The sequence below is a fragment of the Lepisma saccharinum genome, chromosome 25 (genome assembly GCF_977018435.1).
Source record: "Lepisma saccharinum chromosome 25, izLepSacc3.1, whole genome shotgun sequence".
Lineage (NCBI taxonomy): Eukaryota > Metazoa > Arthropoda > Insecta > Zygentoma > Lepismatidae > Lepisma > Lepisma saccharinum.
Window position 1 is genome coordinate 55,399,501 of NC_139253.1, and position 27,464 is coordinate 55,426,964.

Consider the following 27,464-nt stretch of genomic DNA (forward strand, 5'->3'; position numbering starts at 1 on the left):
CTGCCGCCTCATCTTTCATTTTCTCAGGGGTCATTTGGTTTTTAAGACTGTATAATAGATCATTTTCTTAATAGTTGCTAAAATCGAAATATTCTTTCATAGCAAACAAATCATTGTATAAATCACATGTTTCTATCACATATACAAAAGTGTCCATATCTATATAAGCTACTATAATAGATCATTTTCTTAATAGTTGCTAAAATCGAAATATTCTTTCATAGCAAACAAATCATTGTATAAATCACATGTTTCTATCACATATACAAAAGTGTCCATATCTATATAAGCTACTTCAATTTTATTTTTGTATCTGGGTTTCATAACATCATAATGAAATTTATACATCTCCAATTTAGATAATTCTAGGGTGGTAACACCCACAGCTATTGGTGCATCACACATTACATTGATATTGAATCTTTCAATAAGAGTCAAATCATCAGTAATTCTTGTAAAACCTTTGTATGTGGGATCGGCAATAAGTTTCTGGAGTTTTTTTCGATCAGACACCAAATTACACCTTACTCGATTTCTTTTGTTATCTAGACATTTTCCATATATAGAGTTTACTCATTAATTTATAAAGATTTTTTTCAACTTTCGAATTTGTTTGTATTCGATTGTCTGTATTTTTCTCAATATATTGAGCTAACCATTTTTCTTGGTTAAATTTTAACCCCTTATGGATTTTTATTAATTTCATACCATGTTTCAAATAATATTGTAACATTCGATAATGAAGTACATAATTATTTTTGTTTTCAAATGATATCAATTTTGTTTCCTCTGTACCCGAAACTTTTGGAGGAACTGGTGCCATAGCTAATCCATGGTGTTCGTCATGCAGATCTGATGGATATTCCAAATCAACTTCCAGTAGACAACCTTTTGGATGATCTTCAGACAAGTTTAAGAAATCCCTGTTTTTAAGTTCTGTATCGGTCATCCATCGTAATTACCGATTGGGAGTGATTGAGTCATGACATACCCATACAAATTATTCATATCAATATATAGAATATATATTTATATATATATATTTTTTCATCAGCATTATAATTACATAAATATTTATTGTTGGCTTTTGCATATCTTAAAGGACACTGGACTATACCACCACGTTTACCAGATTCAACGAACATGAACTGCTCGATATTGTTGAGGAGACCAATTTCAACTTTTGTATTTAAAAGCATAGCCTGCCAGGATAAACCGGGTGTTATGTACATAAAAACAGTATCCAAATTATATTTCTTGAAACAACGAGGGCCTCCCTGATGGCGCAGTGGTAGCGTCGTCGCCTTGTAATCAAGGGGTCCCAGGTTCGATACCTGGTGGAGGCACATAGTGGTTCGGATTCCACTATAAACTGTAGGTCCAGTCCCAATTAGCCTTACTGTGCATAAAGTGGACTTAAAATACCAAATCAATTCAATTGAAACAACGATCTCGAGAAATCTCAAACACATCAGCCAACAAGAGAACATCTAGATTCAAGTAATTGTCATGATAATCTCCCATTGATTTACAACCTAGTGTATTCCAAATTGTCTGTGCATATTGATAATCTAACTCGCTACATTCTTTATCCTGAAGATGGTTATAAAATTTATCTCTCGATGGTAACTGTGTCTCATTAAATTTATTAAAACTATCCATGTATTGATAGGGGTAGACTTCTTTTCTCCTTAGCAATTTCATGTTATCACTACCAAAATATTCTCGTGTGAATAAATTCATCATCGGTTAATTGACTCACCAGAGAAGCTAAACTGCTGGAAAGAAACTGATATGAATCCAGGAATCTAAGAACAACTTTTTTTCCATTTTCTAATATGATAGTTTTCTCTACAGCGATATATTTATCTTTACTGTGTGGTATAGTATTAATATTCTCTGCATCATATCCCAATTCTTTGATAAATAAATGTGCATCAATTTTTTGCAAATTGTGAATAAATACTGGATTATAATTTGGTTTCTGTATTTTCAAGTTACATGAATTACAAATTGTATGAATATATTCTCCATTAAAATTGTTGTGGTGTCGAACTTTTGGATAATCTGAATTATTATTTTTACAGTATTTACATTGTATAGTATTATCATGTTCCTGTTGTTGTTCTGGTGTAAGATCCTTCGTCGGTTCTATATTATGTAAGATTGGAGCAAGAGTTTTCACCCACTCTTGAAGTGTTTTGATAAATATTTGAGATGTATCTTTGTCTCGATAAATATATAGTTCTGAATTATTTTTTTCGTAAGTATTTACTAATTTTAGTCCAAAGCTACAGGCTTCATGCTTAGCTATATTTGTTGCGTATGATGCATTTGAATCTGGAAGACATATTGCCATTGGTTTCTGTATTGTTTCAAAATCAGCATAGATTACAAATGGATGTTGTACCAGTGACTTATAATAAGAAAATTGTATAATTTTGGATAGAAATTTGTAAGTTACATGAGGATAAAAATAACATTTTTCAATATGTTCCTCTAATTCTTGTTTGCTTGATTTATTACCCCTTCCATAAAATATTGACAAGCATCTATCACATATAGTAATTTTATGACAATCTGATGTAATTTGTTTTCTTACCAATTTTGGGAGATCCTGTATGAGACAATAGTGTTTCTTGTTTCTCTCTGTAACATATAATAATCTTATAATATGTGCATTATCTGCTGGTGGATGGTGTCTGAGTACATAAATATTATGATTTTCATTATAACCATAAACATGCACAGCTATCGATTGATTATTATACTGTATATATTGTTTTTCAAATTGCTCAATAGCTGAGATTTCTACTGGATATTTTATTCCGGACAGATTTTTTAAATTTTGTTTCAAAATTTTTGTATTGGGAGACACGGCATTTATTAATGTTAACTGAATGAAAATGTGCTAGGATGCACCAAAAAAAACATTTATCATCATTATTTTTAATATTCAATACAGCTTTTTTGTTTTCAATCTGTTCAGGCAATTTAATATACCTACAGTGGTGGCCAAAAGTCTGGTAAATGCTTTATGAATTATTTTTTTTGGCTTTCACATACAAACAAATTTTATGTCCTTCTATTCTTTTGTTTTCTATTAGCCTACACATTCATACAAGTGGCAGAATATTATATCAATGGTTTCTGTAAATATTATTATATTTTTCTTCTTCTTCTTCTTCTTCTTATGCAAAGGTTGGTTTCTCATTTGAACTATATATAATTTTATCAGTGACTTCAAAGCTTATTCTGATGTAGCGAACAATATTTTAAGGGTATTACTGAGTGCATTGTTGAAGTTTCTGTTGCAACAGTTTTGGCTTTATTTGTTATTACTGTGAGCACTTTGTTGCTTGGTAAATACCAGTGATTGTTGTTGCGAAACAGTGGATATCTGTGAATTGAGAAGGTACAGTACAGCTGTATTCTGAACACTTGTTACTGGGATTTCAAAATCGAAAGTGGAAGGAGAGACTTCCTTTTAGTTTTTTGTGTGTCTGTGTTTTTGAACTCTTCTCGTTTATTATACAAATATAAACAAGTGCTAGTGTGTGAGCTAGTGTGTATTTTCATCACCTGCACCTGTGTTTCCGGGAATAATGTTGGCAAGAAGCATAAAGGGATCTGAACTGAGCCCAGAGACCAGGGCCCAGATCAGCATATTGCATCAAGAGGGTAAGTCAAAATCCGAAATTGCAGCCCAATTCAAGATAGCTCCAAGTACTGTCACAAAAACACTGAATAGAATTCAAGAAATCGGTTCATTCAAGTTTCGCACACGAAATGGTAGGCCACGTGTTACATCTGATGGAACAGACACAGCAATCGTTAGATTATGCAAACAATCTCCCAAAACTACTTCTGCTAAAATAAGATCAAACCTTCCAGAAGACATCAACAACCCGAGTTGCCGAACCATTAGACGTAGACTGTTTGATGCAGGTCTGAAATCCTACACTCCAGCAAAGAAGCCAAAACTATCACAAAAAAATATCACTGATCGTATAACATTTTGTCGTCGTTACATGGCTTGGACAGCAGAGGACCGGGAATCAGTGATGTTTTCTGATGAATCAACATTTACTCAGTTTTTTCATTATAATAAATATGTAAGATGCCCCAAAAACAAAAGGTATGACCAACGTTATGTCGTCCCTACTGTGAAGCAAGCAGAAAAAGTGATGGTCTGGGGTTGTATTTCCACAAAAGGACGTGGATCACTATGGATAATGCCAAGGAACACTACCATAAATGGAGAGGTGTATCTACAGATCCTTCAACAGAAGCATCCAGCTGTTATGGACATTCATCAGTGTACTTATTTTCAACAAGATGGAGCTACTTGCCACGATACTAAGAAAGTGAAATCCTGGCTAACCTCATGCTACTACCAGTTGCTCCATCCATGGCCAGGCAGTTCACCAGATCTAAACATCATAGAAAATGCATGGTCCATCATCAAGATAAAGGTCTCTGAGAAGTCCCCAATGTCATACAATGACCTGGTATAAAAAATCAAGGAAGTGTGGGTCACTGAAATTACACCAGATTACTGTCAACGCTTGGCGCACTCTATGCCCAAACGGATATTGAAAGTGTTAAATAACAAAGGACATGCTACAAAATACTAGAGTATGGAAATTATGATAATTTGTATCTATATTTGTTCAAGTAATCTTATAGTACACATTTTAAAAATAAAATGTAAAATTTCATCAATTGTATTAAGTGTGAGAGAATTAAAAGTATGAATAATTAAACATTTTGATGATTTTCCAGACTTTTGGCCACCACTGTAGATCCACCAAATGGGGTATATTTTGCTATTTTCAATTCAAGTTTATGGTTTGTGTCACAAAGTGACAAACCCGAACCTCTCCTTTCGAACTGTTCTTGTTTTAACTTAAGTTCTTCACAAATTCTATCATAAATATCATCTAATCGAAGAATGTCATTATAGTGTAAAATTAACACATGGGTAGGATGAAAATTTTCCCCCACCCTCCCCCCCCAAGGAAAAAGTACATAACAGTGTCGACATGCACATGGAAATGATCGCTGACATGTAAGGAACACAAAAATATTTGCATTATTATCATATGACCAATGTAACTTGAGTTGTACCCCCAAAAGGAATGGTCACTGATTCAAGCTTCAAAATGCAGCGGTACCTTGAAATGACTATAGCTCAGAAACTAAATGCCCTAGAGATATGAAAGATATACCATTGTACGCAGAATGAATCACAGATTTAGACGATATATAATTTATGCACATTCGGCGTATATATGGAGGGGGAAAGGGGGAAATCCCCTGAAAATACTTTTTTTTAAATAATGGGGTTTCGCCCCCCCCCCACCCACCCCCGAAAAAAGGATATAAAAAGTTCAAAATGCACATAGAAATTATCGCTGGCATGTAAGAAACAGAAAAATATTTGCATCATTGTCGTATGACCAATGTAACTTGAGTTGTATCCCAAAAGGAATGGCCACTGATTCAAGCTTCAAAATGCAGCAGTACCTTGAAATTACTCTAGCTCAGAAACTAAATGCCCTAGAGATATGAAAGATATACCGTTGTACGCAGAATGAATCACAGATTCAGACGATATATAATTTATGCACATTCGGCGTACATATGGAGGGGGAAAGGGGGGAAATACCCTCAAAAATACTTTTCTTAAAAAAAAATGGTGTTTCCCCCGTCACCTACCCGAAAAATATGTCAAAATGCAAAATTTATGCAAATTTGGCGTATATATGGAGGGGGAAGGGAGAAAGCCCCAAAAATTATATTTAAAAAAATTTCACTTCACCCAAAAAATGTCCTCGCACTTGGGCACAAAACTACACCTACGCACAACATTCACGGACGAAAAGCTAGAACGCAGTGAAAAATGAGCACCGATTCTTGCTGCTGCTTGAAATTCTATTTTTAGACAATGCAGGGTAACCCCTGTCGCAACTTGTGGACACTTGTGCTAAAAAAAAAAAAGGTTTCCTTCAGCGCGCTTCAAAATTCCATTCTCACAACGCAGATTCAGCAACCAGTCTTCCCCCTCCTCCCACCCCCCCCCCCTCTGCTTGCGCCCTCACGGAAAACTTTCATTTTGACATCCTATACTGATAAACAAGCTTCCTTCAAAAGCAGTTCACAGGCGGGAGTGAAAAGCATTGCTTTAGAACAACAAAGCCCGTGTTCCTTTGTCGGCAAAAATTTGACCTTGAAAAGAAACGCAAAAGAGAAGTCCCTTTCCCCCTCCATTTTCATGAAGACAAAAAAAATGCAAAAAAAAAAAACATTTCTGTTAAATACATGTGTTAGGAACAATACAAAAAAAATCGAAATTCTAGCCACAAATAGAAAAGTTATAACGTAAAAACTACGACCTTGACACAGCATATCGATCGAGACACTTGGGACAGTGAGGCTTACATTTGGGTATCTCGATCGAGATGCTTGGTTAAGGTTAAAGGGTGGGGGGGAGCAGAAGTGCTGATGCTTGAGGGTTTGTCGTGAGCTACTTCCTCTTGCTCATACAGGGTGGAGCATTTTCGATTACCCAGTTTAAAAATAATATACTCAGCCTTGAGACAATGAAACTCCAGAAATGTGATATCATCCTTTGAGACAATGCAACTCCAAAAATGTGATATCATCCTTTTCACTACACTTGTCTATTTACATACATGCCACGCAGACTTTACTACTGCGCTTTGTGTGCATTTGCTACAGTTATTTGTCGGACATTTTTTTAAAATGGAGTTGGCTACACTGCATGGATGGACGACGTTGGAAACACCTTTGTGGCCTTGACTATCATTAGCGCATATGTCCTTGACCGTGTCATGCAAAGTGTCCGTAATAGTCTTGTGCAGTGCATTGCTAAACAATGTGGTCATTTTGCAGACATAGTGTTTCACAAATAACTGTAGCAAATGCACACAAAGTGCAGTAGTAAAGTCTACGTGGCATGTATGTAAATGGACAAGTGTAGTGAAAAGGATGATACAAAATCTTTGAAGTTTCATTGTCTCTAGGGCCGAATATATTATTTTCAAACTGGGTAATTGAAAATGCTCCACTCTGTATATTGATGAATAATTTACATAGCTTGAATAAAATGCAAAAAATATTGTGCCAAGGGAGGAATACAGGGACCAGAGGGGTGACCACACTCTCCATTCTATCAATCAAACAGAATGCAATATTTCTGGATGTTTGTACTATGTTTCACAAAACACTTCCACATACAATCCCTATACGATAGAAGAAATATACATCAGTTGATATTTTTACATAAACTTCTAAACAACTCATTAGACTCCTCTCAACTGCAATCAGAAATCCCTTTTTATCTACCATATACACCGATGAGCCAATACATTATGACCAACCTGACCCGGAAACATTTAGTGCACCTGGAGCATGGAGAGTAACACATGACATGCTGGCAGCATGGTATATAATGGGCATGTCTACCGGCTCGCTGTTAGTAGTGTCTTTGGTGTCGGAATGGGAAAAGCGGACGATCTCTCCCAGTTTGATAGAGGCCAAATTGGTACCAGCATCTTTCAAATGGCACGGTTTGTTGGCTTCTCTCGTGCCGCTGTTGTGAGCAGGTATCGAAAGTGGTGCAACAATGGCTGAACGACAACTCGTCATCCAGCAGTGTGTGGACAGCGGCTCATTGATGCCAGAGGCCAGCCGAGGCTGTTGCACATTGTTCTGAGCAACTGCAGGGCCACTGTGCGAGAAATTGGCCACAGGTACAATAGTGGTGACCAGGACAATGCTTCACAGCACACAGTTTATTGAACACCTCAGTGCATGGGACTGCAGAGTCAAAACCCAGTCGTACCCTAATGCTGACTGCACTCCACCGAATGGAGTGCATGAGGTGGGCACAAAATCATTGACACTGGACTGTGGATGATTGGAAAATGGTCGCTGGTCCAATGAATCCAGATTCCTAGTTCATCATATCGACGGCCGAGCGTATGTACGCTGATTTCCATCGGAAGCTATGGCATGATTGCACGGTTGGACGGAGACAGGCCAGTGGAGGTGTGATGGTCTGGCCGATGTTTTCATGGGACCCACTGGGGCCCCATTATTCCAATACACCAATCCCTGACGGCTCTCCGGTATCTGGACATTATTGGGAATTAAGTAAACACAGTCAAAAAAGTTTTGCATCACCCGAGAAGTGATGAAAATAGCGTCCGCAACATGCCGAAACGATGAAGCAGAGCTTCAATACCGATCACCACAGACGACTACCAGAGTCGGCAAGTGCATGCGTGTGTTTGAGCGTAGCACCACGGTAGTCGGCGAAGGTTAGTTAAGTGTTCCTTGTGTCCAGTTAGCGAAGGCGAGCGAGTGCAGCTGTGTGCAAGGCATGCCTAGGCGTACAATAGTGCAGTTTGATTGGGCCAGGATCATCACGCTACTGCAGACTGGCATGTCACAACGGGCTGTAGCTAGGGCTGTTGGAGTAGCGCAAAGCGATGTCTGTAGGGCCTGGAGGCGGTATACATACACAGGAACAGTAGCAGATCGTCAACGGACACGTCGTCCACGGGTCACAACACCAGCACAAGACCACTATGCACGACTCTCAGCTCGGCGACAGAATACCATGATGGCAAGGGACATCACTCATGCTCTCCAGGCAGCCTCTGGTGTGCGTGTGTCAAACCAAACTGTCCGTAACAGACTCCGAGAAAGTGGTTTACGTTCCAGAAGACCTCTCCGCCACCAGTACCTATTGCCACGCCATCGGCACGACTGTGTGCATTGGGCCCATGCACGTTGAAATTGGGGACCCGATCATTGGGCTCATGTGCTCTTCACCGATGAATGTAGGCTCTGTCTAAGGTCAGATTCACGAAGAGGATGGGTGTGGCGAGGCCCTGGACTGCAGGAGTGGCTTCGTGGTGTTCAGGGGGTCCATCCATACCAAGGAGGAGGAATCATGGTGTGGGCAGGGATCATGCTCGGACGTCGAACGCCCCTAATTCCAATTAGGACACAAACAGCTGTTCATTATGTCAAAGACATTCTCCAGACGACTGTGGAACCATTTCATCAGGAAATTGGTGACGAATTTGTCTTGGTGGATGACAATGCCCGTCCATACCGTGCACAGATTTTGCACGATTAACTGCAGGCGGCGAATAACCGTTGCATGCTCCGGCCAGCGCAAAGTCCCGACATGAATTGCATCGAACATGCATGGGCAATGCTAAAAAATGCCATTGCAAACCGTCCTGTGGCTCCCACCAATCTTCATGAAGTCTTTTTGCAGCACATAACGAATGGGGTCGCTTACCGCAAGATCACCTTGATCGTCTGATCCTCAGTATGCCACAGGATCTTCAAGACCTTCTTGCAGCCAGGGGAAGACACACCAGGTGGTAGACAATGTTTCTGGTGGATCCGCTATGACGAACAGTCTTCTTGTGACAGTTCTTTGTTTTTTCACCTCACATCATGAATTGTGCCATTTTTGTTTTAAACACATTTCTGAGAAAATTGTATGTTTTTTGTTCCCTTTTCATTCAACATGTCTTGTTCTTCATCTTTTCTTTTGTATTCCCACTGCCATTGTCAATAAATCTTGTGCTTCATATATCTTTTGTCATTTTCCATCCTGATGCAAAACTTTTTTGGCTGTGTTTATATCCATTCATGTCAACAGTGTTCCCTGCTGGTGATGGCCACTTCCAACAGGACAATGTGGCATACCACACTACCGGGATTGTGAAGGACTGGTTCGAGGAATGTGACAAGTGAATTTGCTTTAATGCAGTGACCCCCAAATAGCCAGGATATGAACCCCATTGAACATTTGTGGTTCGACTTGGAGAAGCGTGTTTGTGCTACATCACCACCGCCCCGCACTGTATGCCAACTAGAGGATATGCTGTTGCGCTTGTGGCATGAGATACCACAGGACACCTTCCGCCACCTCGTTGAATCGACGCCTCGCCAAGTGGCCGCACTTCTGCAGGCTAAAAGTGGTCATACACAGTATTAGGTAGGTGGTCATAATGTAATGGCTCATCAGCGTAAGTCCGTGGAGAGAGCTGTTTCAAGTACTGAGCTCTAAGGCCTGCTTTCCACGAAAACATTTTCCTTAACATTTATGCCATGGTATATTTCATGGCATTTCTAAGGATAGAACCGGCTCTATTTCCGTAGCATAACCAATAAGAAGCGACATCATGATCACGAGTGCAAATATAATGGTGGTCGCATGAGATGTAAATAATGTATCACTTCACACTTTTAAACGACTATAACTATTCAACCGAGAGTAATATCGCTTCACATTACATGGTTTTAGGTAAGAGAAGAATGGCATTGATTAAATACATACTTTACAAAATTTACTGTATAACTCGATGTGCCTTTTTCCTAGCAAATGTGCCAAAAAAAAAATGAGCAGATTTGAACCCAAGATGAACATTTTCATGTGTGTGAAAGAGAAAAATTGTTTTTATCTTTTCAGTGAGTTAATTACTGAAATAGTTAGAAGTGAAAATGTAATGTAATACTTATGTTATAGTAGTAATTGTATTCTGTTTGTTTTAGTGTAATAGATTTTGCAGGTTAAGTGGTAGAGCAGCCACAGGCTGAACTTCGCCCATGAATAAAGAATTTCTAATTCTAATTCTAATTAAGCTGTATGTATTGTACAGTAGAGCGTCGATTATCCGAACGTCGGTCAACCGAACGACCGCTTAACCGAACTGTGTACTCGCTCACTTTCAGATATCTGTAATGAAAAAAGTACGTGACTTAGCTTCTCGTAAGCGTGTAGGCTTGCTTAGACAGACCAAAATAAAGGATTTTTTTAAACGTTAATTTTGTGTACTGTGTGTATTGTTCATGCAAAATGCGTATGTAATATGTACATATTTTTGTTTAATAAACTGTACCACATACTATATATTCCTACTAAAGTTGCCTTTGTACGTTACTTTGTAATACATACTTAAAGAGATGCCTGTTTTTATGAATAAATTTACTGTACAGTACTTCTTTTTGGCAAATAAACATGTACAGTTCGATTATCCGAACAAACCAGTTTTCCGAACACCCATGTCCCCCAATTACTTCGGATAATCGACGCTCTACTGTACATTGTAATTGAAACAGCTAAACGAAATGTTCCATAAAATGCTTCCGTGCAAAGTACTGTCTGTTATAAGATTTCTGGAACCATTTACGTAGCATTTATGCTAGCAAAAATGTTAAAAGAAAATGCTTTAGTATAAAAGCCAGCTAACAAAGTCAGCCAATGTGGCACCCACTCGGAAAATGAGTAGGTTGTACAACAAAATTGCAAAATCATATGATAAGGTGGACATCTTTCAAAGCTTACGAAAGTTCAAAAGGTAATTATGTGATGAAACTTGAATTTTTCTACACGACCCTGATACCAAGTGACAATCCATGAACTGGAAGAGCCCTGAATCCCTAAGGATAAAGAAAGCTCGAATGAGCAAGTCCAAATTCAAAGCAATGATGATCGCTTTTTTCTATATGCGAAGGATTATTATTATTATTGGGTGCCTGAAGGTCGGACTGTCAATCAGTTCAATCATAAGAACGTTTTTGGACCCTTCGTGAACAGGTGAGAAGAACAGACATGTGGAAGAATGGCTCATGGATTCATCATCAGGACAATATGCTATCTGTCAAGAAGTTTTTGGTGAAACACATCATTCCAGTGTTGGAATATCCACCATACTCACCGGACCTAGCCCCATGTGACCTTTTTTTCTCTTCCCAAAAGTCTGCACTAAAGGGAACTCAGTTCGAGTCTGTGGATTGGGGAGGGCACTACAGTTAAGGGTTCAACATTTAGATTGCCTGATTTTTTCAATGAAAGAATTATAGCAAGGGTCCGGAAACTTTATTGCCACACCTCATACATATCACTTGCAATTGTCATTATCACCAACAGGTAGGAGAATATCCACAGACGTACTTCATTGGGACTTGCTGATCAATTAGGTGATTTTCCCTGAGATTTCAATGTTTTTCAAATTCCCCGAGATTTCCAGGTGTGTGGGAACCCTGATATTGTAGTAATAAATTTGCAACCTTTCTCTTTGTTTTGTTTTGTAAATGCAAAAAATGTAATGCACAGAGTTTTGAAAATGTCAAAAATAGATATACACAGTGTGTCTACTAAGTTTTAAGACAGTTGGGGCTGTGCAACTGTCAGGCGAGCCATCTACCAGCCAAGTACGGAAGCAGTTAGCAATAGGTGTAGTCATTGCTGGCAGTGTTTGGTGTACCCGAGTGTGGTAGTGTCTGTGCCATGTGCGACTGAACAGAGTTGTGTCAAAGTTGCCCGTCATGAATGCGAGAAAGGCCGAAGAGTTGCAGCCTGTCAAGACTTGATTTCCACAGCTGACAGTGACCCCGATTTCTTAAAAAAATATTGTAATGGGTGATGAAACTTGGTGCTACAAGTACAGCCCTGCCACAAAACATCAATTGGCTGCATGGGTTGGGGAAAATTCACAGCGACTTGAAAAATTGAAAAATCGAATGTGTGAAGACGATGCTAGTCATCATAACTTAACTGTTCATGACTTTTTTTTTTCTTCTTTAGAGTGTACACTTGTGAATTTTATTTCTTCTTTAGAGTGTGCACTTGTGAATCTTATATCAGTTTCTTCTGTCCTATATTGAAAACACAAAGGAACATTACATATTTTTACAAAGAATTGAATATGGCACTCTTGGCTTACCACAGCTCACTGTGCTAATCTCTATATGAAGATGATGGCAATATATTTTGCTTCTACTTTTGCTTTGTAATAAAGCGTGCTTCAAAATGGTTTGAACGATACGAAACCGTTCCAGGAGTGATAAAACTTTATCAACAATTAAAGTTCTATGTAAATACTTTCAACCATATCCTCGAGTTTTGTTTGCAACAGTCCTAGTAGTTCTAAATTTCTCCACTAGGTGGCAGGGTGATAAGTTCCAAGATGGCTGCCTGTGGTGCAGAGAAAGCTTTTTGCATCCTACAGTTTCACGTTTGTCGGTCTGTTGTTAGTGTTCAGCGTGAGTTTCATACAAAATTTCGTAAAGAACCACCATCCAAGAACTCCATATGTAAGTGGTACGATAAGTTCAAGACAACGGGATGCATTTGCAAAGGAAAATAGTCCGGTAGACCGTCCACGTCTGAGGCAGATGTCGAGAGAGTTCGAGCTAGTTTTCAACGTAGCCCCAAAATTCTACAAGGAAAGTGAGTCAAGAGCTAACAATGCCTCGAGCAACTGTTTGGCACTTAGTCCGTAGGCGTTTAAAGATGTATCCCTATCGAGTGCAGTTGTTACAACATTTAACACCTAATGATCACACGTCCTGCAAAAATTTTTGTGTCATTTCTAGAGTTATGTAGTGGTGATGGTGATTTTATTGACAAACTTTGTTTCAGTGATGAGGCTACGTTCCATGTGACAGGAAGTGAACAAGAAAAATGTTCGCATCTGGGGGACTGAGAATCCGCATCAAATCGTTGAAGTTGTGCGTGATTTCATCAACCAAAGTGTACGGTCCGTACTTCTTTCACGAAGAAACTGTGAGTGGACAAATATTCCTACACATGCTTACTACATGGCTTATGCCGCAGCTTGAACGTGACGCTGCCAACTTCATCTATCAACTGGATGGAGCCCCATGCCACTTTCATCGCCATGTTGGAAATTACCTTAATAACAGACTGCCAGACCACTGGATTGGGCGATCTACTCAAAATGATCAACAGTTACTACGTTGGCCACCAAGATCCCCGTATTTAACGCCCTGTGATTTTTTTCTGTGGGGACATCTAAAAGACATTGTGTACAAACCTCTACCCGCAGATGTCAATGAACTGAAAGAGCGCATTACTGCTGCAGTGCAAACTCTTGATGCAGACATGTTGAAACGGGTCTGGGCAGAATTGGATTATCGAATTGAAGTATCCAGGGTAACAAAGGGGGCTCACATAGAACATTTGTGAGATACAGTGTTCAAAATTTTATCAAAAAAACTTGCAGTTTTAGGAATTACATGTAAAATTTAAAGCAATTTGGATGAAAAATAAAAAAAATATATAAGAAGTTGAAATCGTTCACATCATTTTGAAGCAGCCTGTATTTTATATTTTTTCATGGACCTAAACAGCAAAAATTTATGAATGACTATGAAAGTACAGCCAAATTCAAAGAAAAATGAATGCATCAAGTCAACAATGCATTTTTTAGGAAGCTATTAGTTTATTCTTACTTTTTAATGTGTTGTGTTTGTCTTGTGCAGGTCCCTTTACAACCTTGCACGTTCAACTTTTTTCAAGGGCCTTTTTACATCCCTTGTTTTAATATTTTAAGTAAGAAAGATAAGGGTGCAAAATGGCCACACGTGCCGACACACACAACAATTTTAATTCAATCAATCAATTTATATAAGAAGCTGTCAACAAAGTGTGTATCAAACCCAGGACACCTTGAGTTGGTTTGCTTGAGTTGGTGTTTTAAGTCCATTTTATGCACGATAAGGCTAATCGGGACTGGACCTACAGTTTAAAGTGGGATCCGAACCACTATGAGCCTCCACCGGGTATCGAACCCGGGACCCCTTGATTACAAGGCGACGACGCTACCACTGCGGCGTCGAGGAGGTCCCCAGGACACCTTGATTACAAAGTAATGATGTTACAACTGTGGCATCAGGGAGGCCCCAAAGAAAATGCATTCTAGCACAAACAGTACAGTAATATGAAGCTGAAGGGATGGGATTTTTGTTAAACAATTTGCATCCTCATGTACTTGAGCTTTGTTTTTTTATTTAAGTCTACAGATGGGCTAATTGGGATTCAACCTATAGTTTAAAGTAGGATCTGAACCACAATGCGACTCCACTGAGTATTGAATCCAGCACCCCTTGATTCCTTGAACTTGACTGCACTATATTCTCAAGAATATTGTTATCTTATGTTTACGAGTGTAAAATATAAGCTTAAAAGTTAAAGCATTTGAAAACATTTTATTGAGTTTTCACTTGACATGAAAAATTTGAAATAAATTTGATTACAAGGTACATACAATAATTTCAGGATTTTTATAACTATAGAAACAATACTTGAAGTTTAAAACAAAACCAGGAACATAATATATATAAAAAATTAACATCTGATTTACTTCAGTACATAATACACATAGCAATGCCATTTGTGTTGCCTTAAATGCTCCTTATACAATCAGGTAATTTTGCTGTACTTTTTAGGTTTTTAACTAGATTGTTCTAAACACAAATTAATACTAGATGAAAAAGACAATGTATATAGAGTTAAATAATGAAACAATTGCACTGATGAATGAAAATGAATCTAATATTTTTTTCAGAAAAGTACAATTTATATGAAACTTAACTAACATGATGTTACTTTCAGATGCTTCCTTCAATAGGAACTGTTGAATACATATCACAAATAATTTGTACTTTTTATTATGCCTACTATACAATACTTGTTATGCAGAGTTCTTATCTTCAAAGAAATTCAAAGCTGATGTGCTATTTACTTGAATTGCATTGTGATAATATAATGTTTACTTGTTCACATGTTTGGAAAAATTCATTGTTCTCGGAATGAAATCAAATTGACATAGCGCTATTCAACTTCAGAAATAATGTTTTCTAATTGCTATTAACTGTGTTTTCCTTACAGCTATCAAGCTCAGCGTGTATTTTCATCTGGTTGCAGAGTGGTAAAAAAATAAAAATGTTGCTGATGAGAAGAGTTGAAAGAAAGTGAACAGAACGTTGGGACAGACTATCAAAATACATGAACACCTCCACTAACCTTCTCAAATTCTGCAAGAATACCCTATTTACGAATATTCTAGATGAAAATTTGTCATTAGCCACCTCCCCATTGTGCTTTTGCAATTGGAAGGGAAAAACTAACTAACAATACTGCATTATCTACATCATTGTTGTAACTTCCTTTAAAACTGGAGTTAGCACTGCGTATGGCTATGTATGATAAATGCATTACCTAGACTCAATCCTGCTTATTTTTATTGCAGATAATCTCTAACTGGTTTCAAGTGTAGAACCAATTGTGAAATGATGCCAATAAATATCTCGAATGATCTATTACATTTGTGATTTGGGTCAGTGGCCTGTATATTCTTGTGCTGTTTGTAATTGCAAAAAAATGAATTCAATGTAGTCATGCAATAAGGGGTACATCATAATAATTTACGAAACACATACTCAGTAGTAACAGAAGGAAATAATTGGATTAAAATCACTAAGAAGTACAAATATAGACAAAGAGAATGAAGTAATAAAAAGGTGAAAATACATAAAGATGCTAGAAAGTGTGTTAGCACTGAGAGGATGCAAAGGCAATATTAAGTGGGAGAAAAATCACCAGAAAATGCAAAAACAAAGAGAATAAAGACTGAAATGTGAGAAAAGTATCCACATTAAACAAAAAAAATACAGTGAGACTGCATGAAAGGGTTGTACAAGTAATTTAAAAAGTATGGCATAAAAAAATCTGTATTAAAAGAGAGAATTAAAAAAGTTCGAAAACAAAAAGTCCAAACTGGAGAATACTTGGAAAAAGCTTCCAATATTTTTCATTCTCCATCAAAATATCTATATTGCATTTCTTTATACTGGAAATTTGTTCAAAAATAAACAAAGTTCCAGCACATGAGAGGAGGTTTTTTGGTCGTGTGTACAGAAACAAATGCACAAGACACACATGAATACCGTAAGGAATAAGGTGAGTTACATGTTTAGTACTTTAAATGCAGAAATGTTAGACTTTAGTAAATATTACAAAACAGGTGAAAGAAGGGTTTGTTATAAATACAGAATGTTCTTGTTAGTTTGGAAATTACAAATTCCATGCTGGTCTCATCTGGTAGAAAGGTACCAGACTGGACAGTCAGATATAAATTGACAGGGACTGGAATTTGTATATCTAAGCAGCAGAATCTACGAGAACATCTTACGATATACTCTAACTTTCTTTACAGTGTAATTACTTCAGAAGGTATAATGTTAAATTATTAAAGTATTAAAACAATTCACATTCAATGAACAAATAAACTCCACAAAATGGTTCAAAAATAAAGAAAATCAATTCTCTATTAACATAACCTAATACTAACAACAACATAATGACCTAACCAGTCTATTTTATGGATTTTACTTTAAATTTTACATATTCTTGCAAACTACAATTGTGACAAAAGCTGCAAAGCTATTTGAATATAAAGAATGCAAAGAAACTGAGCTTCTTACTTAAAATCTAATATTAAAAAACGTAGTTGTACTCTACCTATTCTGCTGTACAACTATAAATATTTTTATTTTTATTATCTCCACACATTCCCAATAGTTTCACAAAAATTAACAAATCTTTACATTTCAATGTTTTAACAGTTTTAAAAAATCAGTCTTAATATAAATCTTCCTCACACTAATAAAAGAGATTAAGTTTTCTCTGTACACTTGCTTTCAAATATTCTTCTAGTTTATTTGATATGTACATAATACTATACATAATATTATTGCAAGAGAATTGCAATACTTAGTACTGTAGTATAGTTACGTAACTGTGTAATAAATATATCCAGAAAATATCAACCTTTTTAATATAAAATGTGATATGCAATATATACTGAATTTAAGTATGAAAATATTTATGCACTGAAAAATAACTCTTTTAATATTATTGCAAGAGAATTGCAATACTTAGTACTGTAGTATAGTTACGTAACTGTGTAATAAATATATCCAGAAAATATCAACCTTTCTAATATAAAATGTGATATGCAATATATACTGAATTTAAGTATGAAAATATTTATGCACCGAAAAATAACTCTCTTAAGGAACAAATCCAGAACACAAAAATATTACACATGGTTTCTTTTACACATAATTGGGAACACTATTTGACATTCTTTATAATTTAAAGAAAATAAACTCCTCATGTATAAAACATCTGAGGTTTGTCACCACATTTACATGGTGAACGTGTAATGTAATGAAAAATTAAGGACATTTTGGATGGACCGTTTGGAGCGTCTAGATTGCTGAAACCAAAATCAAAATTTTAATTAGTTCTTTTATTAATTTGTGAATTTGAGCAGACACAAACTTTCCCACAGCTCTAGAAATATCTTGCTTCTTACAACATTCAAGGAGTGGTAATGTAATTACTGGTAACACAGTGCTGCCCACATTGTGATATACAGGCAAAATCACATAGTTATGCATATATTGGTATGTTTTAACTTGAAATGGTATAAACCACATACCAGCACAGTGAGTGAGTAGAAATGAAATCATGAAAAGAGTAGCATATTAAAATCAAATTAATTTGCAAAGATCATCAAAAGTGATACTGAATTGATAGAACTGTTAAAGTTGTATATGTATTTATTTAGAATATGCCATGGAAGAAGTGTCTTGAGCAGTATAAAGGGCTCAAGAAAGGGGGAATATGTCAGAAGTGGGCAAGTGGGCAGCAAAAACTGAAAAGAGAGACAATTGTAGAAAAGTACAGATAGACACAAACAATATGGTAGAATTTAACATGTGAACAGATGTACACTAACTACTGGTCAAGAAATTAATTACAACATTGATTACCAAATAAATGACCACTCTATTCACCTGAAGTAGGTTCTTGGTATGCAAAGACTATTTTAAGATATTTCTAGCAACTAGCAAAGGAATTCCTGAGAGCAGAGTTCTCTGGTAGGAGCATAAATGTATAGCTGTGGACAAAGATTACTTTAAAAGTAAAGAAGAGCTGCTAGTGCACAAGCAAGATTACTCAAATATTTGTTTTACTAAGAGTGTGATCTAGAAATTATACTGTCACAGTTCATGCAGTGTGTGTGTGTGCACACTTCTTGTGTATGAAAACTTCAATTGTCATGTTTGTCACAACATGATCCCTAACTTATCTATATTTTTACTGCATATTCACAGCCTATTACAGGCAATGTTTAAATTCAGACATCCACTTTCAGAATAATATTGAACAAATTTAAACTGTACTACACAAGCTCTTTAACATTGGAGATGAGAATCTTTTTACGGTTTAAGACTCATAATTCACATGTTGGAATGAGATATGAGAGAATATGCCACTCAAATCAATGATTTTACATTCACGGTTTTAATATGTAGTGAAACCAAGTTGCTGAAACTTTAACATTTTTAATCCACCTTATGAGCAGATATTCTTCTGGGGACCAAATTGAACATTTCCAAGTTACTGTGTTGATGAGATGTTAGATCAATGGAACAAAAATAAGACATTAAAGGAATAGGAACTCTTCATCCACCATTGGCACACTGTAGTTTGCAACAAACACAAAATTACATAATTCAATCAATTGAATCAAATTACACTCAGGAATAGCTACAATATAAAGATTTCTCTTTAGCAAAAGGATGGAGTAGTCATATTCTTATGTATTCACTATCAGCAACATTGCAAATCAAATCAGAAAATTTAAATCATCTGTCTGACCATTGTGCACAAATTCCATATTGATAAGAGTTTTGAAAATACATTTAATACAAAAAGGAACAGTTTATATGAAAAGGAACAGTTTTTGGCCATCGAAAATTACCAACATTGTTTTGATGCTCCAGAAATATAAATTCAATTTAGAATAGAGAAAGCAAAAAACATATATTGCACTTAGATATTTACTTATGAACTATATTCTAATCTACATTCAATCAGGTTATGTACCAATATATCTACTTTTCAGGAACATTATAATGAGAATATTACAAAATAACAAAAGTAGAACTTCATACAATTTATCCTAAAGAGGACATAATATATCTTACAAATATAACAGAGGATGATCAAAATATATCTATATATTATCTATTAACATTCTCTCTATATGACTCAAGCTGAATATCAATTAATCTGAACACAATTTTCTCACTATTTATTTTCTTAGGTTAAATCCTTATGTCCATTTTTGAACTTCACAAGAAACATGTAAGCATTTTCATGCAAAGATTATGTAATATTTATTCAGTCCACTAGAGCTAGTGAACTAATCTCTCTATTTTATATCACAAAATAAATGACTTATGATCAAAACAATAAAAAAAAGGTATCAAAACATGATTTTTCAATACTTTTACTTTCGTTCCAATGACAAATGTAAATCTGTATCACAAAGTAAAATACAACTAAGTTCTATGTTCTAAAAATAGTTCACATTGATTAATTATACAGTATTATTGCTGATTTTATAATATAAGCATACTTTGGTATGGTGCAGCTAACTCACAAGGTTGTCCTACGATAAACTTTCAAATTATTGTGCGCTATTTTTCATATGACTCAAATTGGATACTTGTGATGTATATTACTTATTAATGTTGCAAATTTGTATGTTTCTCACAGCAAATCCAAACATGTTTCTTAATTTATTACACAGACAGCTTCAGCTATAAGGATACAGAATTCAAATACATACATGCAAAGACAAATTCTGTCAAGGTCAAGAATATCTAGTATGTAGTAGTGGTGTTTCGAACCACATTCAAAACTTGTGCTGACCTTAATAGAATAGGTCTTTGTGATCTGTAAAGCCTTATACTTGAAGCTGTTTATGGAATAAAGGAAAATGTTTCGATTGAAGTGGTATTTGCTGCAGGAAACATAAAATTCATTACATCATTAGGTAATTTATATCACAAGTGTCCAACCTTGAGTCATGAAAATATGGGAAGCCTTTTAAACTTGTTGAACAGAGAAAGAGTTTTAACAGTATGAAGTACCAATAGCTGCGTCTGTGAGCTCTGCACATAAGTAGAATATAATATAAGTCTGCTAGAAATGAATTAATTTACTCTAAACACTAATAGTCAAACAAGAATAAAAATAATATCTGAAATTCTGTGCAAAAGTGTTTGGGTAGATTGCAAGCATGAAGAGAATCTATTTCGGTTTTCAGACTCTGAAGACAAAAACTTTGCACCAGACAAGTAAGGCATTACTTGCTACTTTGGAATGGAAAAATTTCAAGTTATGATACTCAATCTACATTGTCACAAGTAGTGAATATTACCTTTATTTAAGATCTGACAATGATACTCAATCTTCCATTCATGATTCAAGTAGATACTATAATAGAGGAGCAAAATATATTTCTAGTCAGAGCAGTTCAAGGAAGACTAACCAAAAAATGGATCAGAGGTATTGAAAATAAAGATATCTTGTAGACTGATTCACCTACATTATCTTTACAGATTCATTTTTTTTTTTTTTACAGGAATCAAACCAGCAATCTTCCACATTGTGGGCAACTACCATAAACCCTTGGCCATTCTGCCACACTTGATTCTTCACTCTCTTGCATGTGCAATGTTGTGACATAACATTTATTCTGCTACTAAAGTCTTTTACACTGAAAGGGGGTTCAAAATATGCATGCCATTTATATAGTTTTCTCATACGCCTGTAAGGTTGTACTGAGCTTTTCAAACTCTGAAAACACAGAATGATGATAACACTAAATGAAAGGGAAATGCAAACAGATGTTGTTTAATCAAGCTGCTCGGGTTGCGTGATGAACAAGTCAAAGTGAAGCAACTCATCATTCCATTCAGTTAAGATAGGTGACTGTACAGTGGAAGGTGCAATGTATTCTTTGACCTGCCACATTTTAACATGAATGTGAACCCTGAAATTTCTTCATGGAACCTACTTTATCACAACATATATTGATGTTATCACAAGGCATACGTGAGAATGTCTTTCAGCAAGTTGGAATTTCTCTGTATTGCTCAAGAGCACTGAAGAAGAGGGTGGAAACAACAGCTACCGTAATGGTTAACCCATTAGATTTTTACTTGCGAGCTATGTCAAATGAAAGTGTACAGATTTGGTGTTCTTAAAATAGTGGTCACACATATGGAAAGAAACATGAATTCTTTCATTTAGTGTAGCACAGTTTAGAAAATATAACCTAATCATGAATATGGACACACTGTTTACAAAAAGTTGTTTCTGTATGGCACATGGTCATAAATACAAATGAAGCCAATATCAAATTAAATAAAAAAATCAATATCTAGTCAAACAAATATTCCAATATTAAAACAAAACACAAAATTATATGACATTACATGAATCTGGTTTATGGACTAAATTGTCACCTAACTGAATACACATGAAATTCCCATGCAATAAAAAAGTGATACTCTATCGGATGGAGCAGTTACTCTCCAATCAAAGACATTGTTGAAGGTATACATCGAAATACAAATCTCCTCAGAATATTATATTGAACATACTGTTTACTCAGAAATATCATGTTTCTTTTTCCACTTTTCTGAGAAAACCACTTTTATCAAATAATGTTTGACTCATTTTTCTCTACACAATATATAAACCCGACATTATAACAAAAAAAAAACACAAAGCCATTATTAATGTTGATAGTATTAAAATTGTACTGGCAATCTGACATAGATGAGATGGAAAATTTTAAATTTTGATTTGTGATAAATGGTTGTGCCTTTGTTAAAGAGTTTTGAATATAAGGCCCTTTTTATGCAAGTGTGTGTCTTAAGACATTCCACCTACAATAGTAAATTGACATATTTCAGAGGATAATGGCTATTAGGCATTCACAGTATTTTATATGGAATATATGAACCACATTGAAATCAGATATTTATGTGCAGAAATATAACCAACACATTGTTATGGATTGTAAAAATAAGTTCTTCAGCTCTGGTAGCTTGTTCATACACAGTAAAATAGGTATATTATTATTTGCACTATGTACACACTGCGCAGCAAATACCTCACAGCTAAGTGTAAAAATGCCTAACAGTATATTGTTTCCTCTCCGACTGTGCAGTTTTACAAGTGTTATTCATTCCATTGATGTTCTTGTACCATTATGAAAAGTACTTGGTTTACATGAGGCAAAAAAAAGCCAATCACATATGAGATATTCACCTAATTAATGTACCATTAATTGACAAATAAATATGTAACTTTTGAAAGGGTATGAACATGAGTAATGGAACAGTGTGCTGTTCTAATTTACTTATATATTCCAAATAGGTATAAAGGAATTGACAGGCTGATAAATAACTCCATATGCAGGTATATTTTCATATTCCCAAGTGAACCAAATGTTAACATGATATACCAGCCATTTTAACATATTGAGTAATTAGATGAATGAACACACACACTTCACTCAGGCACAGAATCAGTTTCATCACTCACCTCCCCAGACAACTCTGATTCAACACTCTTCATCAAGTCTGTCTTCAAGAACTGGAATCTATTCTCCATAATATTTTTCATTTTTTGTTCAGGATCATCAGTATTGATACACAGAGCATTCTCTGTAAGAATATCTATAAAGAAATCAGCCATGGACGTTGTCCAGGCCCTTAACTTCTTACTGATAATGGCATCTATCATTCTTTTGTACTTACGGCCATACAGAATTGCTTTTGCTGTCCCTGAACTAATGGCTCCCTGTTCCATTTGCCTCCTGGTGGAGCCTGATGCATTTGGTTCACTGTCTAGGGTAGTACTGGTTTCACGAGCAGGTTGAAGATTTCTCATTTTTAGAGATTCTGGATCACACTGACTTGATTTCTCCACACACTGTATTCCTGAGCAAATACTTTCACTACAGAGAGGTTTTGCACTGGTGTTATCACTGACTACTTGTGTACTTGGTATCACGTCATGATTCGGATCTTTTGAACGTCCTGAGAACTTCTTGCTTTTGTCGATACTACATTTTTGTCCATTGCTTTCATCAGTTCCAGCTTCTTCAGATTTCAACATCTTATCTTTTCCTACATATTTGTTTGTGCTGCATGACAAGTGTTCAAGAGAACGTTTGTTAGATCTGCTCCTATTTGAACACTGAGATTCTATTATTTCATCCATCACATTATGATTTGACTGTTCCTGAGAAGGATCTTCAACTTTGAAGGGAGAGTTCCTTTCTTCCACAGTGCTTATACAGCACATCTCATTCTCTGAAACATTACTTATCTGCTCTTTATCTATACTGGTGTCCAAAAAATCCTTTACAGCAGGGATGTTTGCTTTATCTAAAGGTTTGGTTTCAGAGGTACAAGTTACTTGTGAACAAGCATGTAAGACTGACTGCTGGTTAGTCAGCAAATCTGTGTTAGTTTTAATGTCAGTCTGAAGGTCTGCAGTACACATTAACAATTCTCCACACAATGTATCAGATACAGTGGAACTACTACTCTTTTTGTCCTGTGTATGACCTCCAGTGTCAGTTTCATGTAGACTTTCAGACTGCTTATCTGTCATCTGGCTATCTCTGCCAACTTCTTGCAATGTGCAAATGCCAAGTAATTCTGAACGCACATTATCATTTTTAATATTGCACGTCAAATGGTCCACTGCAGTAAGAAATGATTCTTTCATCTTATTGTACGCTTCTACCTCTGGGATAGACAATTCCCTTTTCTTCTCAAAATGCTTGCGCACCCGTTTATAGACGACCGTAAACAAGTCTTTGATATCCTTTGCAATGCGGCTCATTGGAACAACATCTACATTTTTATTCAGATCTTGTAGAGATTTCTCTTCCCTTTTATCACATTCATCATGCTGTTTAGGTAAGTCACTTGAATCTTCAGTGGTTGAAGATGAAGAAGTACACTCATTTTGTTCTTCTGAAAGCTTCTCTTTTGGAGATTGTTTTACCTCAGGGACATCCTTGACATTGCAGTTACTTCCATTTTTCTTCTCAAACAAAGGTACCTCATGAGCAAACGAATTATCATAGCCAAAAGATGTGTTACTTTCTCTCTCTGATGCTTCACCATCTAGTACAGCATTGCCCTGCTGTTGCTGGGTTTCACATTCTTCACAGTTAGGGGATTGGATAGCCACAGTACCCTTACCCTCAATGCTTGCTCTTTTTTTTGTAGGAGAACTTGAACATTTTGGTGATATTTGCATTTTTCTCTTCATCCGACTGCTGCTATTTTGTATGTCATGGTCCACAGCTACATGAACAATTGCTGCATACAGTTCTTGGTTTTGTTTTGGATACATGGGACACCAAATTTCACCTGTATTATGATCATAAACACTGCAAGTGGAACAATATTTCCTCATATGAAAATTAGTGAGCCTGGAATGTGTGCAGAATTCAGTTAGTTGGAATTCACCACATTTTTTGCACTGAGGAAATAAAGTTCTACACTGTAGAAAAACATGTCCAAACTGGTTACACCTCAAGCATGGTTCAATATTTTTAGGCAGTTCAACATCAAACCTTTCAGACATGAAATAAAATCCCGTATCTATTAAGTGTCCGACATGCTGGGGGTTTCTGCACGTAGCCGTAACATGTCTTTTTCCCGTGGTAATCACTTTCTCACACTTAAACTTTCCTTTCATGAGGGAAGCTTGGACATTCTTAAAGTTATTTCTTACCAGAATGTTCTTGATAACAAAATTGTATGCAATGATTGGGACTTCATACCTAGCATTTGATCCGAAATTAATTGCTGGGATTGTCGTAACGAATGTGTCACAATCTATTTCACTCCAAAACCACAATTTTACTTCATTTCTGAGAAAAGAGAGCTTTGGTGTTCCAATATGCAAATGATAGATTTCCATCAACTGCATTATGTGAGGTTCCGTTAAAGTAAACCCTTCAGCGGAGACAATTCTAGCATAAGTTTTCAGTAAGTCACCTCTGGGCATACTTGAGCTTTTCATTCTGGTACTATCACAGAGCACTATCCCGAAGAACATACACCATAGAAACTCTTAGGCATCACCTTCATATTCAATCCTGAAAATAATAAAAAAAACATTAAAAGAAATTTTATAAATAATTCTTTTCGTAGTCATCCCTGTACTTACAGTTAAGAAAGCTATCAATTATGTGTGATAAGACATTGCTGGATATGCAGAAAAATAGTGGCCGCAGAAAATTTTGCGCAATGAACGAAATATAACTACTCTTTTATTGTTTCTTTATGCAATATACAGGGTGGCCTACAAAGGACTTTACAACTTTGTAAATGTATAAAAAAATATTCGAAAAAGTTACAGAACTGATTGTGGCGTCATTTTGTAAGGAAATACATCAATTTTGAATAGCATTGTGAAATAGTACCAAATTCCATTAAAAATGGCTGCTTTCACAGGTCGAGCGAGCTCACTGTGTCTTGGTTTGAATAAACGAAATCTGCTAACATTGTGAAACATAACTCCTGTAACCATTATGGGAAAGATCCTCCCAGTAGGCCTACCATTTACTCTTGGCATCAGTGTTTTGTTGAGACTGGTCGTTCTGTTCAACATAACAAATTCCCAGGCCACCCGTGTGTTTCCAATGCTATTGTTGAGCAAGTGAGGGAAAGTTTTGTTGGTAGACCTACAAAGTCAACCTGATGTGCACCTCGTGAGAACAGCATTCCACATATTACCATTTGGCATGTGTTGAGAAAATGCATCTGAAACCATACAGATTTACGATGTACACAAACGTAAAAGACCCGGACAGTGTGACATCAGAAATTCTGTGTAAATATGTTAAAGAGGATGGATGAAGATGGCGATTCTTGGATAACATCATTTTCAGTGACAAGACAACATTTCACCACAGTGGAAACACTCACACCTGCAGAATTTAGGGCAGCGAAAATCCGCGATTATCTTTGGAACATGGCTGTGACAGGCCAAAGGTGAATGTCTGTTGTGCCCTAAGCAAGAATAAAATTTAGTTATTTTTTTCCAGGTCAATGGGTAGGTCATGGTCATCCAATTGCATGGCCACCTTGTTCCTTGTTCACCTGATCTGGCACCCCTCGACTTTAACTTTTAGAGTTTCATTAAAGATCTAGTGTATGTTCCAAACTCACCAGCTAATCTAGTTGAACTCAGAGCCCGAATCTATGCCACAGTCAAAGATGTGACGCTTGATATGCTTCTGTGGGTTTGGCAAGAAATGACTTCAGATGGGATGTCTGCCATATTACCAATAGGACCCACATTGAACCAAAATAACATTTTTACTTGTAGCTAAAACTTGATGTATTTCCTTACAAAATGACACCAAACCAGTTCTGTAACTCCTTCGAATAAATGTTTACACACTTACAAAGTTGTACAGTCCATTTTGGACCATCCTGTTGGGCAATATTGAAAGTCATTGTTCAAAAAATGCATTGGATCTTATGTACAGGAGCAGTGCAGGCATTTTTTGCAGGCCGATATGAAAACTTAGCCTTTAATGCATGGAAACGGACAATACTATGTTTACTCCTCACTACCACAGGGGTGAAAACTAGTCAAAGGGCCAAAAATACTAACTGACCAAAATATCTAA

General features: G+C 36.2%; 1 protein-coding gene across 2 annotated transcripts in view; it reads right to left on the minus strand.

The window, feature by feature from the left end:
- Positions 1–19,830: 19,830 nt before the first annotated feature.
- The window catches only part of LOC145978946 (uncharacterized), a 47,049-nt gene continuing 39,415 nt past the window's right edge, over positions 19,831–27,464 (minus strand). For both annotated transcript variants that reach the window (XM_083111953.1, XM_083111954.1), the window contains one exon: positions 19,831–25,922. In XM_083111953.1, coding sequence (XP_082968079.1) covers positions 23,309–25,882 — 2,574 coding nt within the window. In that variant the 5' untranslated portion in view covers positions 25,883–25,922 and the 3' untranslated portion in view covers positions 19,831–23,308. The remainder of the gene's footprint in view (positions 25,923–27,464) is intronic.